A 17,695-nucleotide genomic window follows, 5' to 3' on the forward strand; every position below is an offset into this window, starting at 1 on the left:
GTACTGTGTGGATGTGTGCATGTGTACAAGTGTTGTGTATTATATTTTATATAAATAAATCATTTGATATTTTGTAGAGTGCAGTATGTTTCATCAATCTACTGTAGCAGCGTGAGCCTTCCCTCCCTTCCCAAAGGATCAGACACAAACAGGGAGTAATTACTACGCATGCAGTAATGGTGCACGCTCCCTGTGCCAAGGCTGCACCCTCCGGGAAAAGGAACAGCCCCCAGCGACCATCTCCTACCTTCCTGTAGCTGACGATGGAAGCAGTTGCACTAGCTCCTTCTCTGCTGACCCCAAATAACAGAAACCAGGCAGCATGAACACAACAGGTATAAAGAAGTGATACTTAACTAGGAAGAAATACAAACCACGAAGTAGTGAATAGGGAAAGCTATCACTGACATCAGAAAGCCCAAAATATTTGCCAAACACCCTCGGCCTCTCTTCCGTTACAAACTTCATGTGGAAGGAGGAGGTTGGTACACTGCTCTCGGCCCAGCAAAGAGACAAAGCCTGAACTGCACACAGTTACAGAGCTCCCTCAGTTGTCAGAGCTGTCACTGGCTGCTGAAGTTTTCTGTAGAATAAAAGTTCATCGAATCTCAAGACTCCAGGAGCTTTCCAGAGGTCAAGGATAGTTAGAAAGTTCCTCTAGCATTTGTCTGGTAGTACGCCCAAAGCCTGCTCCTGAAGTGTGAACACAAATACATCTAACACCACCAACTGAGCAAGAATTACAGCAACAATTTTATTTAAATCTCACAATGAAAAGGAACAAGGCTCACAATAAGGTCTTTTTAATAACTCAGCTCTAATCCAAACTCTTCCATATGCACTAGACTCTGTGCCTAGTTCTACTTTTTTGCACACCAGTGCACTGATGCTCTTTGATGGAAAATATTTTTCACATTTACAAGCTTGCAGTTAATGTCAACCAAGGCATTTAGTTCCAGTTATCAGCTTGCAGGAGGCTAGTCCATGCTAAGCCCTGAAACTGGTACACAAAGAATTCCTCCTCAGCTCTGACTGCGTGAGAAAGCCCCACTTCCCATGAGGCTGGGAGAGACATGTGAGCAACAGCTTCCACTGAGTGTGCAAATCACCTACAAGGGCAAGTATTACTTTTGCAGCACTATGCAATCTTAAAGCCTTGGTAACTAAAAAGGTCTGTCAGCCTCCTCTTAAGATATGAAACCATTTTAACAGCCAAGAAAAACAAGGAAGCAAGAACTGCATTTTGAAACTGAAGTATAATGTGTTAGCTGGGAAAGGTCGGGGTTTGGTCTGCATAACCTCCGCTTGTAAGCTGGAAATAATTCCGTGTAAGATTCCCCCCCAAATAAATAAAAATAACCGATTACCTTTTTTTGAAGAATCTCAGAAACTCTTTAGTAAATAATTATTTTAAAAGAATTAAACACTCTGTAGCTTTTATAGCAAGCAGAGCCCTATCTGAAATGCGCATCGGCCATTCAAGCTCTTTCCTGCTACAACAAAAAAGCTCCACAACTGAACATAGTCATTACCATAGGAACACGTCTCTTCAGAAAAAACAAACCAAAACCACATACAAACCCCCAGAGAATTCTACATTCCCTAGAAAGCAACTACGCTGGCTTTTTTAGCTGGTAACTCAACAGCTTCAAAGGTAGTAAAGTCTGTCTGAAAGCACCAGGCTTGGTTCTCGGTGAATACTCTGACCAACAAGGAACGCCAGTTTATGAGCATATTGGCAAGGAGCAGGTACCCTTATGATGCCCTGCAGAAGGGAAAAGAAAAAAAGGAATTGTTTTCAAGTCATTTCAACAAGTTGTTCACTGTAACGGAGAGAGTGCTGCAATTGCAAAGTCTGGATGCATGTAAACTTTATATTCCCTGTAGTTTATGCTGATTTAGGAAACCAACATTACGTACACCGCACACATTATAAAACCGTGCTGTACAGAACAGACACAAAACACTTCCCAACTCCATTCTCCTCCTTGCTTTAAAAAAACCTCTTAGGCATGTTTACATTTGACACTGGATTCCCAAGGAAGGTGAAATACTTTTGATTACTGAACTGGGAAACTCGAAGCACACCCCAGGCCTGAGCTCATCTGGTATGCAACAGAAGCAGCTGCAAGGGAAACGGAGAAACAGTTCCATCTATCTCCCCACAAAGCAGTATCTCTGCAGGTAAGAAATAACCATTTCAGTTCTGCTTTTGACAGGGAATTTGCAAAGAGTACTCAAAACCACAAGTACTTTCTAGTGAGGATAAAGATGACACTAATCTTCTACTTCAGAGGGATCACGCAATTACACATCTAGTTCTCAAGCCACCACTCTTAAGTCAAGAGATACCTGCAGGCTTTTGGAGCTGCAGGGATGTTTTAAGGATACCTTGTTCTACCTTCTTGTGGGTTGCTACAGCAGAACTGCGCAATCTTAAAAGAAAAACATTATACTTTCCCAGAGGAAATACTTACCGACCAGTTATAGTACATGTGGCAAAGTTTGTAGGTTAAACGTTGCATGTGATCTGGTTTCAGCTGGCTCGTGTCATAAATTACATTGTAATGAGTGGGTGAAATGCAACCATTTCTCACGGCATGACTCACAATAAAGAAATCGTACCTGTAATAGAAAAAACAAAACTCCAGAAGCCTGATACAGAAAGAGCTGCTTTTCTTAGAAAAATGCAAATCCCAAGTTTGTCTTGCTGTTTTCTTCAAGTCACTTTATACACATTGAGTAAATTCCAAGAATGTGCCTACACTTTATGTTTAAGCTTGTCCACTTCTTTCATCTACACATTCTTCTGCTTGAGCCCACAGACCATTTACTATCAAACACATTTCCTTTACTATCAGGCTGCCAGCAAACAGAAGTGTTACTCCTACCCTCACTCACCATTCCGGTCTGGTAACCTCCATGTCAACAATGGTTCCAGGGGCTGGGTTTTTAAGTGGTCCACCACCCTGCACGAAGAAACGGGTATTCAGTCGTTTCTTCACGACTATCACACTAAGTCTTGGACTAAAATAAATGAGAATAAAAGAAAAAAACAACAAGATTACTCTTAATAACTGTTCTGAGAGTATTTCAGAAGCAGATCCTCTAGACCTTCAAATAAAAAGCAACTTTAGAGTTCTCCAGGGCATTAATTTATCATGTAAGTCTTCACTAATTCACTGATTTAGATTAAGTAGGATGTTGTTCGTAATTTTAAATTTTTGGCTTCAGGTGCAACTTGCAACTTTGATACCATTTCTCACCAATTCAGCTTCATAGGGAGATGCAAAACAGACAAAAAAAAAAAAAATCTGTATTTAGAAGATCCCATTTCTACTCTCTCTCTCCCCCATCTTTTCATAGAAAAAACATCGTGTTTAACAGCAGTTTTGGTAAAGAGCAAGCCATTATTGAGAGCAGCAAGCACTTCAATTCCTATTGCCTGTAACTGTTTTGTGCTCTGCTTGCCTGCAGCGTCAGGAAATAGTTTCATTTTTCATAGCAGATTCATAAATCATGTCACTGCAGATAAGTTTTAAAGCAGCACCTTGAAATCTGTGTAGGATGTAAGTGATCGGACAACAGAGTGTCCTTCCAGAATTGGAGAGGAGAAGACAGACCTGGTTTTTAATAAGGATGAGGAGACGACGGAGAAGACATCTGCAACCACTTTTTGTATCCCAGTGTTTCTCTTGCAGTATAAAAAAGGGGGCTGGTAGAAACAGACATACCTGTAGTCTTTACCAATACTCCTCAAAGAATCCAGAAACTGAGGCACTTCATAGTCAACCAAAGTACTTAGTTGTCCATCTCCTACGCCATCACGATACACGATAATACGAGACGGCAAATACTTATTCCACTTGAACCAGTCTCTGAGAGCAGCTTAACAACAAAAATTTGAGTAAAACCTGTTAGCTGTAATGATAATTCATTCCAAAGTTTTGAAACCTGAGGTCCTCAGCCTTTCAGTAACCTGAGACAGGGATGTGTCACGATACACAGTGTTAGCTGCAAGAAGAATGCTGGTTTCCCTGCGTACCAATACAAAAAGAATGAACCTAAGATTACCTACTGCACTGGCCTGTCTCACAGCAAGGAGCTGTCACCTTTTAGATCCCTCTCCTTTAAAGAGTTCTTTGAACTGATAAGTAGTATTTAATGATTTTTGCTAAGACAAAAATGGATTCTTATGACTGGAAAACCAGCACAAGTTTTGAAACCTGAGGTCCTCAGCCTTTCAGTAACCTGAGACAGGGATGTGTCACGATACACAGTGTTAGCTGCAAGAAGAATGCTGGTTTCCCTGCGTACCAATACAAAAAGAATGAACCTAAGATTACCTACTGCACTGGCCTGTCTCACAGCAAGGAGCTGTCACCTTTTAGATCCCTCTCCTTTAAAGAGTTCTTTGAACTGATAAGTAGTATTTAATGATTTTTGCTAAGAAATATGGGAAAGCAATGAAAGAATGTACACAAAATGTTACTCATTTTCAGCAATATTTACAACTGTTTTTTAACCCATTTTTATCTATGTGCAAGTCGGTTACGCCTCCCCTCAAGGCAGCTGAGATGTGTTTTGAGAATGCTAAACATTCCTTAGATCTGGCTCTACCAGAGCAGAAAGTCTCCCCTTACTTTGCAAGCAGGCTTTGAGCCCATCCACAAGTTCTTGCCCACGATCTTGAACAACACAACGGGAGAACCACCTGTGAAGAACAAAATACAAGATGACTGTCAAAGCATTTCCCAGGCTTCCTTCAGAGAAGTTATTTTTAAAATGTCTACGAACACTTAATCTTACGGCTCCTGTGGGTCGAGCAGTCAAGCAAGAGTTAGTACTATGAGAGTATTTCCCTCGCAAAGCACCTGCGAGACAAATCTATTAGCACCAAGAGCAATTCCTCTCATCAGAAAAAACACTTTCACATAAGTCAGCTCAGAAAGCAGACGGACCCGTCACCCTGATGCCCTCTATTTATCCAGCCCTTGCCCTACCATTTGCCCCTTCTCCAAGCACTGTGGAAGAAGGACCAGGTTATTCCTTACAAAAAATAATTCCCAATACATAATTACTATTAAGAACGTACAGCAAATCAGTTGGGACATTTTCATGATGGCCACCACATTCAAGCTACTTTTCAGTTAAGATAAAGATTCTTTAGGGTTTTTCTTACCGTGTCATTGTTTGATTCAGGCTGGCAACAAATCCTGCAACCGAGCGCCTTCCAGATAAAGTGTCATGGTAACAATCAATTCCCACAATCATTACCTGTTTCAGCTTAAAAGGAATCGACACAGATGTATTAGTATGTGAAGACATGCCAAAGCACCCATCACCTCCACCCTGCACTGTAACAAGATCATGACATAAGCTGTGTGGTTTCAGGACGCTTAATTCTTGAATGGAATGTCTCCTATGTCATGTTTAAATTCATGCCTCTTCTCACAGACAAGACAAACTACACAAATTATACTGAATTTTCTTTTGGAGGGAAAAAGTCTTGCTTTTTACATAAGACTCAATTAAAAAAAAAAAAAAAACAGTTACCATTTATAAAACCATTACTTACTGGGATCTCAACAGCCCAAAGGTCTCCACCCATTTTACAGTTCATTTGTAGGGCAATTTTGGTTGCTATGGCCTGAGCAGTCTGAGGCTTGCTTAAAGTGCGAGCAAGCACACACTGACTTGGAATGGGACAATCTACACACAAGTATTTCTTGATAGCATCATATTTTTCCTTTTGGATACCAGACAAAACACAAACTACCTTTAAAGAAAGAAAAAAAAGTTTAAGAAGTCCGCATTCTCAGATTTACATAACAGTTGTAGTGCTCTAGGAAAAGTTTCTTACGCTCAAGAGAAATATTCAAGTGCTCATGGTGAAAGAAATTCCTGGAAAGTTTCAGTGTCTGTACTTCAGAGCCATGTACAAAGGCTCTTCTCCAGAATGATACTCATAGTTAGTCTGGGGTTTGAGGAGGGGTATGAGCAGGCATGTAGCAGACACTCAAAGTCCAAGATGTTTATTTCTGAGATGAATCTCACTGGTCTTTAAACACCAATTACAGAGATTAACAAGATTTGAAATCATGGGATTCAAATACATACTATGTTTGTGTCAGGGGTAATATTTTGCTGTAAAGCCCTTAAATAAGCTTCTGTTCTATCTTCTACTTCAATCCTGAAAAGGAAGAGAAATAATGCTTATAGGGGAAAATCTACTAACAGCTATTCAAACTTCAGCAAAAACATAAATGCCACTACGCATCAGTACTGTATGAAGTGTCACATTTGCAGCTATTAATAAATGTACAATATTCACATTTTCAAGATTAAGAGGAATCATCCCCAACTTAAGAATTCCAAGAGCAATGAAATTCATAGTTAAAAGCAAGCGGAAGTACTCAATGGAAGATATCTGCAATGAGAACAAATCAGAACACATCCAAAGTCAGCGAGAAAATACGTATCCCTTCTCGTACCAAATTCAGCTCCACTTGCAAAGGCTTTCTCAATGATTGTTTGCTAATACTGTTTGGTTTTGGCATGCTTTAAGCCCCAGCAAAAGCTTTCACAAATGAAAGTATGAGTAAGAAAGTCAGTCACCACAGAACACTGAACGATTTGCATACCGAAAGCAACTTTGTTTTACGAAAAATCTCATGAAGTTGGTAGAGTGACATACTATAATACTGTGTCCCCTTTTAACAGCCTAAGCATGTCAACAGATAGAGCTTCCAGAGCATAAACTGATTCTTCCATCAGCTTTCTAGACACACTTACATGGTTGCCATGTTCATTCTGATTCCCATAGGTGGTGTGACTCTAAACAGGTTTTGAAGTAATGTATTAGCGCTATCATAGTTGCGTCGGCTGTATAGTAATAACCAGTTGTCCAAAGGCTTTGCACAGTTTAAAGGAACTGCCCTGATTTCCCTTGACCAATCAGCAAACTGAGGGTTGTAATCAAACTGTAAATAAGATATGGCAGAGAAAGAAAATCAACACTGAAGAAGCCATTCCACAAGTACTTCCTTATACGCTTCAGGAACAGATGGTAACACTTGTGCCTAGAACAAATGAATTGATTTTCATCCATTTACTGCTGTTGTCGCTGATGTAAAACAAGCTTCATATAGTCCTTTCAAAAATTGTACACGTTTCACTCATAATTATGGAAAGATACTTCAGAATTTTAGCCCAGATAACCTGTTACTATTTGCCACACAGACCTGGACCTACAAAGACATAGCTGTTCATGTACTAACTTGGCTTTCTCCTTTTTTTTTTAAAAAAAAGCACATAACTGCTTGAGAAAAAGGATTTTTTTAAATAAAAATCTTTATTATTATAAAGTTTGTCAAATCATTTCAGTACCAATAATAAAAAAATCTTTACCAAATACACAGATATACAGATCATGATATTGTAAAATGCCCTTTTCCACCTAGTATCCATTTGAAACAAAAGACCACTACTACAGAGCAAATATATAAGGCTTTATGGCAATCTATGACTTAACTGAATTTTAAGTTTTTCATATTGAAGAGTCACTCCACCTTCGAGCTTATGTGTTCCATGTACTAACTGAAATAATCAGTGGCTTTTCATTTGAAAACCTTTGTATTTTAATAAATGGGAAATAGTTAGAAATATCTCTAGTCTCCTAGCTTGTCTATCTGCAATGACTCTGTTTAGGCAGAAGGACTGTTCTGCAAGGAAGACAATACTGTAGTGCAAGCCAGAAAAAATCTCCTGGGGTTTCCAAACAGAACTTGTAAACAATTTCAGAAGTTTCTGAGTCTGTTTGGACAAAAACTTGCGTATAACATTTTCACTCATAATCCTTCATTTACAAAGCAGTTAGGTAGTATTTCTTCCTTAACAACTTGCTTTGTCAGTAAGAGATCCAGAAGATTTTAGAAGTTGTTTTATTTACCGCATTTCCTGACTGTAGGATCTTCTCTGCTTTAACAACTCTTCCCTTCAAGGATAATAAATTAGGATCGAAGCTTAAACCCCAGCCTTGGAGTTCCTTCTGAACGTTGGCATCTCTGTTTAAAAATGAGATTCAAATTAAAACATCAAGACATTTCTTTTTGCTGAGATTTTACTTTTTTAAAATCAGTAAGATTTCTAAAGTTTTGTGTCAAGAAAGAAGTTTATCATACAAATTTTTTATGGTAGAGAAGTATAGAAGATACTAAGGTAGCATACTTTTGGATGTAGCCCATAAACCTTCCAATTTCCTGTTGCCTTTGATCAGGTGGCAGTCGTGTGTGAACAGCCAAGTCTTTCATCACATTGAAATCACTACGCATCTTCGCAGTTAATCCTGTTAACAGCAAATTCTTTTTTTGAGTAAAAGTTAGACTAAGGACTAAGTAAACTTTGAGTCATGCAGAGTAACTACGGATGTACTGCAGACACAAAGTGCTGTTACTAGTAACCAAGGCTTTCAGTTGCTCCCCGTACAAGCATTCCTATCTGCATAGAAAAAATAATTCTGGATTTTTGCACTTGAGAGGAAAGCACACAAGACATGCAGCTCTTTACTCACATTTTCAAAGCCAAACAGGACAGTGCTGAAACGGACAGTTCCTGCTAGTGCAAAGGAAGTATCTCGGAGGAAAATACCGATCTATCTTACAAAAATACCAATTTACTATAAATTTTTTTCAACAGATGTTCTACCACCAAAGAACTCTACAAGCTATCAGTGGGCCAATGCTGAACATCACACGTAAAGACTATGCAATGTCAAAACTCCTCAAACTCTTCAGCCTCATTTAAATATCTAATCTTTAGCTACAAAACTTATTTCTTAACTCACACTTACACAAACAAAACCTTCCTACTTAACTTGGCAAGAGGCTGCTGTCAAAATACCAGTTTCAGTAGATGTTACGGTTTGACAGATGCTTTGATATGAAAAACTGCTCCAGTACCGGTTAGGAAGCACAGCTCTGGAATCAGAAGCAGAGGTCCTGGCATCTTTTCCCTCCTCCTCCTCGGCTCACTGATCAAGAGAGGCTGGTTCAAGTCACTAATGACTTCATTATATTGCTGTATTAGAAACATATACTGTATGTGAGTTTATTCATAACAAACCAAAACAAAAGCACTAGCAACTTTTGTCAAATAACACATCTAACTTCAGAGGAACTGGTTTTGTCAGAAAAGTTTGTCAGGGAAGCACTGCTCTCTCTACTGGTGCCATCAAACTACCTACTTGTAAGAGACGACAGACACATTTGCTTCTGCCTTGCTTGAGGCAGTGTTACCCAATAGGTAATGTATAATTTTGTATGATGTCGGCACACATCATAGGGTGTTATTCCAGTTCAGTATTGGACAAGGTTGCTACCCTACAGAGCAATATCATTTAAGACATCACAAGAATCAAACAAGATTCCAAGTGAAGTTTCTGAAATTCAGCTGTCTCACAACCTTTCCTTGCACACCTGGCAAGAGTTGGTCCATTTAGCAGTCACTAATTTAATTTAGGAAAAAAAAAAAAAACATGAAAGGACAGCACAGGCTGATGGTCAAACATACTTCATAGTTTTTCTCTTTCTTAAAGAGAACCATACCCCAGAAACTATCCAAAGGATAGTAACTTAAAACAAAACTGTGAGAAGGCAGAGAAAATTTATCATTTACAAACTCCGCCCTGAACTAGAATGGATAATACAAATCGTGCTTCCAGTTTATCAAGTCCCATCCTGTTTCACAGTTGAAACTGACGTGCAGAAAGATTCCACAATTACAGTAGCAGCCCTCAATGGTAGAGAAAGTTAAGCTATGCTGCACAGCTTACTTACTGCTCTCAGATTACATAGCATCCATTAAAAACAAAATTCTATACAAGAAAGTTATTAATTACAAATCCATGCATCATAAGTAAACTTCTCGTGACAGTCTAACACTTCAAGTTAAAGCCTAAGGCACACACTGACAGTTGAGTTTCTGTACCATTTTGTAGTAGTCCATGAAGCTGATTTCAGAACCATCAGCTCTTATAAAGGTGCACTGTGGGTTGCCATCCCAGTCGATGTCATCAATTCTGTATGTTTTGTTATTGTACCTAAATAAACAAGTTAATCAGGTTTGTTTTTCAATCTTAAACAGAACAGAAATAGAGATGCACAGCAAAAAAGGTAATAGCAATACTCGTGTAAGCTGAAAGTTTTGCTCCTATCAGCAGCAGCAACTTCAAGTTTTCAATTGTACAAGGCCATCAATTGGACTAAAAGCTAAATTGTAATAAAGCCAAATGAAAACAGAATTAATCCAGGAGGTATTTCCTTATTTTTTTATATGCTGTCACCTTGATTATTTTGCTAGCTTGACAATGATATCATTTTCATGCTTTCCAATGCTTCCTTGTATACTTCGGCACACAGAACATCCGAAAAAATAGATCTCTAAGACAACAAGAGTCCAAAGAGACTTACTTTGTAAGAACAGTTAAACCTATCAGCTCTTTAGCACACACGTCTCTAAATCTGTGCTCTTCAAGACGTTCACACAGATTGTACATAAAATCCAACACTGTTTCACTGCGAAGAACCTTATGGCTCACATCTACACATAACAAAATGCTTTCCTCATACTGGAGGATAGAGGTTATGAAGCCCGGCCAAATCATCAACCTGTTGAAAGAGAACATACAGAATCTTAACATGCTTTAAAGCATCTCTATTGTCACCTCTTGAGTTGTTTCTGTCCACTTTCCCAGACACCAGAAAGCAGCCAAGACACAAAAAACCCATTATCCAAACAAAAAGTTAAAGTATTTTACACACAGGTCTCTTCAGTCAAGACTAAAAAAAAACCCCAACATTAAATGAATGATGAGCAATATAACTGAAGTGAAAGGATGCTCCAAAACCTAAGAAATCCATTCCCTGCTATTAGTCATAAATACTTTCCATAAAACGTGTGTGGGTATTTAAGACACTTTGAAGAGGAAAACACCAACAGTTTATCTAGTAGACCACTGACCAGTTTCTTCCACCAACCAGGTTACGTAGTCCAGGTTAATAGCAAGCAGTACGCCAGAGCCATATGATGGAGCCCCAGACAAACAGAAGCTTACTAACTTGTACAACAGGCTTAGGGCTAGCCAGAAGCATCAGTCACCCTGTACAGGAGGTCCAGAACCAGCCATCCAGCAGGGCATGGCCAGATAGGAATTTACATAGCAGATAAACTGGACTGCAGAATGAAGTCTGGACACTCCGGAGCTTTAGAATTAAAATATTCAGAGATCTCAGCCTTACAGACATTTAAGCGAGGTCTTGTGCTTCTCAGGAATACCAGCTTTTAAGTCCACCGTTTGGTTACAAGATAAACCACCAGAGCAGTTACCATAGTATCATCCTTCCTCCCTGCACTCCCCCTAAACCTGAGTATCCTTTTTGCCAAACCTGTGCTTGGGGACGATGATTGGGTCAGTGGGGCTGTAATAATTACGTCCAATCTGCTCCAAATTCAACATCTTCAAAAGCCTAGAAGCAGAAATATGGATAACTTTGCAGTTTATCACACTATCCATGGTCCCATCCCTCTGCACAACCTCATTTTTTGTTCATCTGACTAGATGAAACAGTCACAAATGTCAACTTTTCATCAAACTCAATTTAGAAAGGCTACAGACGCTTATTCTCAACTGATTAACTGTCATTAATAAGCTTGCATAGAACCCAACCCTTCACCAATCAGCTGAAGGTAGCAGACCAAACCACATTTCAGATGAACCAGGCAGTCCAGGTACCAAGGTTAAGTGGTAGAACTGGAGCAAGAAAAGTAATTTGCCAGTTCAAGGTCCTGCACTACTATTTGCTTTAAGAGGCAAATCCACGGACACAGAGGGAGGGCAGAGACATGACTAACTGTCAACAGGTAGCACTCGAGTGTCAATCTGTTCAGGGGAAAGGTTCACGTTTCACACTAACGTGCCAGAAACACACATATAAGTGCTCATTAAAATACTGCCAAATGTGGTTGGCCACCCACTACCTCCATTAGGTAGCTATGAAGGTTTAAAAATTTGCATTTGTAATTATGATTTGTAGAACATTCTTTTGAAAGGAAAAAAAGACAGATACTTCTAGAATGGCTTCTTATAAAGACATAACTGGGACAGCAAACCTTCTGAAAATGATGTTGTAAAATTGCAGACATGTAGGTGAATAAGGTGGCAACTCATTAGTCAATGTGACTGTTATCTTCACATCTTCTCCATTTCGAGTCCTACTAAACAACTCAGTAACCTGAGAGTGAGAAGCAAGGTTAATAAAACTGGAGGCAAAGAGGGCTATGTCTGGACTTTGCTAAATTAGTATCAAATCGGACTTGTGCATTAAGATTTTAAGTAATCATTCAAGACTTAGCTGAAACAGGAATTTGATTTCCTACTACGCCTGTAAACCGTAACGTAAAATGCTTCGTTCATTTGGGTGAAGATGACTAATGGAGTAGAATGGAGCAGAACTGAAAGAAAGCAGCTGAACTGCAGAGGAAGACAGGGAAACCACTTACCAAGTACCATTGCAGGAAAAAGACTCAACTTGAGGAAATAAACTAATACATTGCCAATTAATATATATTTAATTACTGATTCAGGTACTGGGAGACAAAAAGACAAACATTAAAACACACAGTGAAAACATCTTCCCCCTCCCCATGTTCCAGGCTGAACTGCACTGCAGACTCCCCTGTGCCCCGTTCACACCACTGGTTACACTCAGTCCCTTCAGTGAGCGGTACAAGGGGCAGAGGGAGTGGAGGCGGGGTTACTATCAGAACATGGCATTTTCCCTCTGCTGCTCCTTTCTTCTCCTCTATCATTTTCCCCCTCTTTTTAAATACACAGAGGTGCAATCAGCTTTGCTGATGGGCTCAGCTTTGGTCTGTGCCGTGTTCGTTGTGAGGCCAGCTGGAAATGGGTGTGTACAGCATAGGGCAGCCCCTGACCTCTTCCCAGATCCTCCCAACTAGCAAAACCTTGCCACATACACCCAATACATCTACCCTTTCAGTTATGTTGCATGTTAGAATACAGAGAAAAGATACAAGCAGAAAGAAAACTAAAGGAAAAACACTGTCTGTACTATCCACCTCTGTGCAGAGGATTATTCTAGCCCGCAGAACCTAAGCAGCAGAACCAGAAGTTTAGTACCAAGTTTCACAACACAAGTAAACTAGCTTATACTACAATATTCAAGCCAACTAAATGTTGCTCGTGGGATATCAATTCTCTAACCTCACCCAGACCAGTGAGAAACAAGAAGCATCATAAAATGCAAGTCAAAATAAAAAATAAAAAAGCATTCTCATATCACACCTTATTCTCTAGTCTTTTTGGCAATAATAATATTGATCCATCAAAGGCACGTATCTTTCCAAGTAGATCTTCATGGTGAAAGAGTAAAGCTATGCGAAGACGGCGTGCTTCCATCTCAGGACTATAGTCAACATGGTACTGATATAAAACCCACTGGGGTCGAGATGTCAAACGAAAGTAATTTGCAGTTAGTTTTACCACACTGCCTGAAGAACCTAAAACGAGAGGCAAACATCTTAGTAGTTACAAAATTTTGACAGTTGTAATAATTCAACTGCTTATTTGTCTATAGTCTAATGTGAACATACCAGTTTTTGTATCTTTAACATGTTCCATGGCTTGCCGAGTATTCACCCCGAGGTCATGAACATCTCGACGACGTACACTCCTATCTGATAAAGACAATTCCTGAAACCCTGTGGAAATCTGTAATTCTGTGGTTGTGAAATTTGAGAAAGAGGAATAATTACAATTAAGTCTTATATACAAATAAGAATGAAATACAACTCAATTTTGAAAGCCAGATATATATAAAATTAAGAGAAATCATGAAACGTTAAGTTTCAATTTTTGCTATGTAGTAAAATAGTGTTCAGGTAACACATATTAAATTTGTAAGACTTACAGTTAACTAGTAAACAACTAGAACAGCTCATTAGCCAGATGAAAAAACAAAGAGGTAAGCCCTCCTAATCACTAATTTCTTCTGCAAATACAGGGAGGACAGATCTTTCATTTCAGCTCCAGCTGGCACCAAAGTGTTTAAATACACTGTGATGTGGAATAGGTAAGAAAGTTTAATTTCCTTACTAAGATTTAAGAAAAAAAAAAAAGAAATACCAAAATGAAATTTACTGTTAGAATTAATGCAGCTAATTGTGCAAACTGCTTGCTAATTTAACTATTTTGATAGAGGAGATAGCACAGATGGAGCAGAGCACGCCTAAGGTAGTTTTCAAAATTCCTGGTTCAGTTATACTGCACCTTATAATGACTATACTATCATTACAAGGTACGTACAGTGGACTTTCTAAAATCTTCGTCATAAATCTCATTTTGAAAACAAAAGCAGAAAAACAGTCTAAAGAATGTCTTAATCATGTTCTCTTCAAAACACTTGCTCTTGTGAGCAATGAATTTTTTCACCCTTTCTGACCTTCCCGGCTTGCCGCTTCCAGGCCTTGAGGAACACTCTGAGGGCTCCTTGTTCTTCCATGGCCACCAGGTTGTCCTGATACTGATGGAGGAACAAATGGCTGCTGAAGCTGCTGACGGCCTGGGGGCTGACTTGGCAAAGTCCGAACCTGCAAGAGTTGGGAACAACTTTTCCTACTGCAACTGATAAAACAGAACAATTCCCAGAGAAAAGCAAAACACAGTCGCTCAGCAAGGACAGAATACTCAAACACCCAAGTGCACAGTTACATAAGTTTAAATATTTTTTCTATATTAAGTAGCAGAGTTATTGCTGGGTACTTCAAATTCCAAAATAGTTATGTTCAGGAACTGGTTTTTGTAAGTTAATATTCATTTAACTAGTAGCAGATGCAAATTTTCTCTTTCCAAGCTCTAATTAAAAATTTCTAGACTTCTTATTTTTAACAACCTCTTTGACACTTCAGGTAGCTAAGTACTTGTTTTATAAAAGCAGCTTTTGTAATTTTGGTGTGTACTGAACAAATAACATTTAAAAATGTCACGTCCGGAAGAACTGCAACACACAACCTTCAGCCACGATCTATCCCGCAGTTCAGTTTCAGGTTACTGGGCTGCAGTCAGTCAGTTCCACAAGTTAGTCCCTCCAGCAGTTATCAAGTTCTCTAACTGTAAGCAAGCAAGAAGCCAGGATGACAATGAAATCCGAGCTGGAGTGCCAGCCTGACTCTGCCTTGTCCTACACCACGGCAGTAGGAAGCCCCTGCACCAGTATCACACAGCCTGTCAGCAATCCATTCCTGGAGTTCCTCTGCTCTCACAGCTCTTGGTACATGTCCTGCTATTCCCATATGCGTGTTCTGATGCTGAACACAAGATCAGTTACTAAGCAGGCCTCTCTGTTCTTATACTCTCCACCTTATTTTTACACATTTTAAGATCTGTCAGAAATCTACCCTCTAAGAAGCCTGTAAATACCATAAGCACTACTGTAAAGACCGAATGTGCACAACCTTAAAGGTTGTATGTGAACATTGTCAGAGTCCAAGAACCATCACAGTAACAGAATATTATCACAAGTTTTGTGCTCTGTAGAATTCATAAAAGTAGTTCAGGAAAGATCAGTTCTGCTTTGCTCCTCTCAACTATATTCCATCCATGCCCCAAAGGATGTGGCAACGTCACTCCTATGTGGACTCTCTAGCCCAGCAGCCAGGCACTGAGCCCACTATCCTGAGCTGACTATATTCCTTTCCCATTCGTTAAAGGGACAGAGCAGAGACCCATCTCAACTCATACTCTGAAGGGAGTTACTATATAGGAATATATATAGGATTCACTGCATGGGTGACAGGGGTTTTCAACAATCCTGTTCTTCATAGAACCACGGGATAATTCAGGCTGGAAGAATCCTCAGGAGGTCTCTAGCCCAACCTCCAGCTCAAAGCAAGGTCAGTTCCAGGGTCTGATCAGGTTGCTCAGAGATCTATCCCATCTCCAAGGATGTGGACAGCACAGCTTCAATTTGTGCCCGTTGAGTCTTGCCCTCCCATCATGTGTCACTGATAAGAGCCAAGCCCCACCTTATTTTGGTATCCTCCTTGGAGGCTGCAGTCTCTATGTTGAGAAGGCACTCCTCAGGGACTGACAAACCTATCCTCTTTCGCCCTCCCCTTCCAAACAAAAGAGCATGCTGAAAAGAAAAATTTTCCCCTGCCTTAAATAGTGTTCTTCAGAGAGGCATTGGTTGACAGGGCTTGGGCCAGGAGCGGGGTACAAACTTAAAGCAGGTGGTGTGTTTGGGAATTATAGGGGCCTGTCAGCCCACCCCCTTTCAAAACAAAAGGCTGCAAACCTCCTTTTGCACCCAAACAAGGAGGGGGCAGGCTCCTTGCCCTGGAGCCAAAATCTTAACTCCCCACACATTCTCAAATGAAAGATGATTATTGATGACTGACAAATTTGAGGAACTACTTTAAGAAATCTCCAGGTCTGTGGCAGTGGCTGCAAATACAGAAGTAATCATCCATTTTCAAGCTACAGTTTGACCAGGGTATATACACACTAAATAAGCCCTAAACACTAGTTCAAATGCAGAGACAGATATTAAAATTAAAACCCACAGGAACAGGTTAGAACACCTGCCAGACCCAGGTTCTGCCCAAAATGCATCAAGAGCAGCAGGTTCCTGCATCTCTGCAGGGTATCACAATGGACAAAGCAGGCTGTGAAAACGTCTGCTTATTTCCACTAGCTCTAAGACAACAGTGTTACAATAGAGAACTTATTTGTAAGCATACAAAAAATTCCTTGATAAAAAGCAGTTAATGGAATTATACACCTGACATAATATATACATACATACATCATGCAACATACATACTTGATATTAAAATTGGAAGTAGCTCAGCTATGATATTTTAAAGCCTAGCTGTGCTCATCAAAAAGAGAGACAACTTACAGAGGAAGCTCCTCCACCTGGAATAGTCTCTTGTGCCAGAATTCTTCCTCGTGCTCTTGCTCTTGCTCTCCCTGACATCTTGTAAGACAAACCACCACTACAGCATTAATATTCAGTCTTTTCCTTCCCCCATCTTTATTCCAGTTAATATTATGAGCAGCATTATTGCATTTGTCCCTGTTTAGTTTCAGATGGTTGAGTAAAACTTATACCCTCCTCTGCAAAATTCCCTGTTCTTGGATCTCCGTACCAACACAGCTACAAAGGGTAGTGTGGGTAAGTTACAGCTTCTTATAGTCAAGTTTGAACCAACCGGCACAGCCCACCACAAATTCTGAAGCCGTGAAGAAAGTCACCTAGATTGGAGAGCACGGCACACCTGCAGCCTGAGCCAAGGAACTCAGGGCTTAGTGCTGTTATTTTCAAGCTACACTTGAGACTCAGTTCCGCCTAATTTGTCCCCTTATCCCAGAAGCACGCTGGCTTCACCCCAAGCACACACCAATCCCTACCACCCGATCCGCCTCCCCACGGTGCAAGCTGGCCCCGCAGACCGCTCCACCCGCTCCCCACTCCTCGGCAACCCTCCTTCCGCGCGCTCGCGTCCCTAACTTCTCCCCAGCCTCAAGCAGTTTGCAGGGGCCAAAATCCTCGCCCAGAGCTGCGTCCCCTCACCCGCCAGCCCTGCCATCTGTTACCTCAGCCTGAGAGCGGGC

General features: G+C 40.2%; 1 protein-coding gene across 1 annotated transcript; it reads right to left on the bottom strand.

Annotated features, from left to right (window-relative positions):
- Positions 1-1,648: 1,648 nt before the first annotated feature.
- Positions 1,649-17,057, bottom strand: PIWIL1 (piwi-like RNA-mediated gene silencing 1). Its single transcript, XM_010133792.1, has 20 exons — positions 16,980-17,057; positions 14,536-14,667; positions 13,672-13,789; positions 13,364-13,578; positions 12,169-12,290; positions 11,445-11,525; positions 10,470-10,667; positions 9,988-10,099; positions 8,961-9,078; positions 8,230-8,347; positions 7,952-8,066; positions 6,796-6,983; positions 6,121-6,193; positions 5,579-5,779; positions 5,183-5,286; positions 4,644-4,714; positions 3,735-3,888; positions 2,902-3,027; positions 2,478-2,625; positions 1,649-1,765 (listed from the first exon to the last, which is right to left on the bottom strand). The coding sequence occupies exons 1-20, from the start codon at positions 17,055-17,057 to the stop codon at positions 1,649-1,651; spliced, it is 2,589 nt and encodes an 862-aa protein (XP_010132094.1).
- Between the last annotated feature and the right edge of the window lie 638 nt (positions 17,058-17,695).

The sequence above is a fragment of the Buceros rhinoceros genome, unplaced genomic scaffold (genome assembly GCF_000710305.1).
Source record: "Buceros rhinoceros silvestris isolate BGI_N320 unplaced genomic scaffold, ASM71030v1 scaffold18963, whole genome shotgun sequence".
In the NCBI taxonomy this organism is placed as follows: Eukaryota; Metazoa; Chordata; class Aves; order Bucerotiformes; family Bucerotidae; genus Buceros; species Buceros rhinoceros.

What these genes read in the sequence shown, in the direction of transcription:
- PIWIL1 (XM_010133792.1), bottom strand. Translation starts at nt 17,057, where the DNA reads ATGTCAGGGAGAGCAAGAGCAAGAGCACGAGGAAGAATTCTGGCACAA. An exon ending in TTTGGGCTGTTGAGATCCCA is followed by an intron (nt 5,287 to 5,578) that starts GTAAGTAATGGT and finishes ATTCCTTTTAAG; the next exon opens with CTGAAACAGGTAATGATTGT. An exon ending in GCTCAAAGCCTGCTTGCAAA is followed by an intron (nt 3,889 to 4,643) that starts GTAAGGGGAGAC and finishes TTTGTTGTTAAG; the next exon opens with CTGCTCTCAGAGACTGGTTC.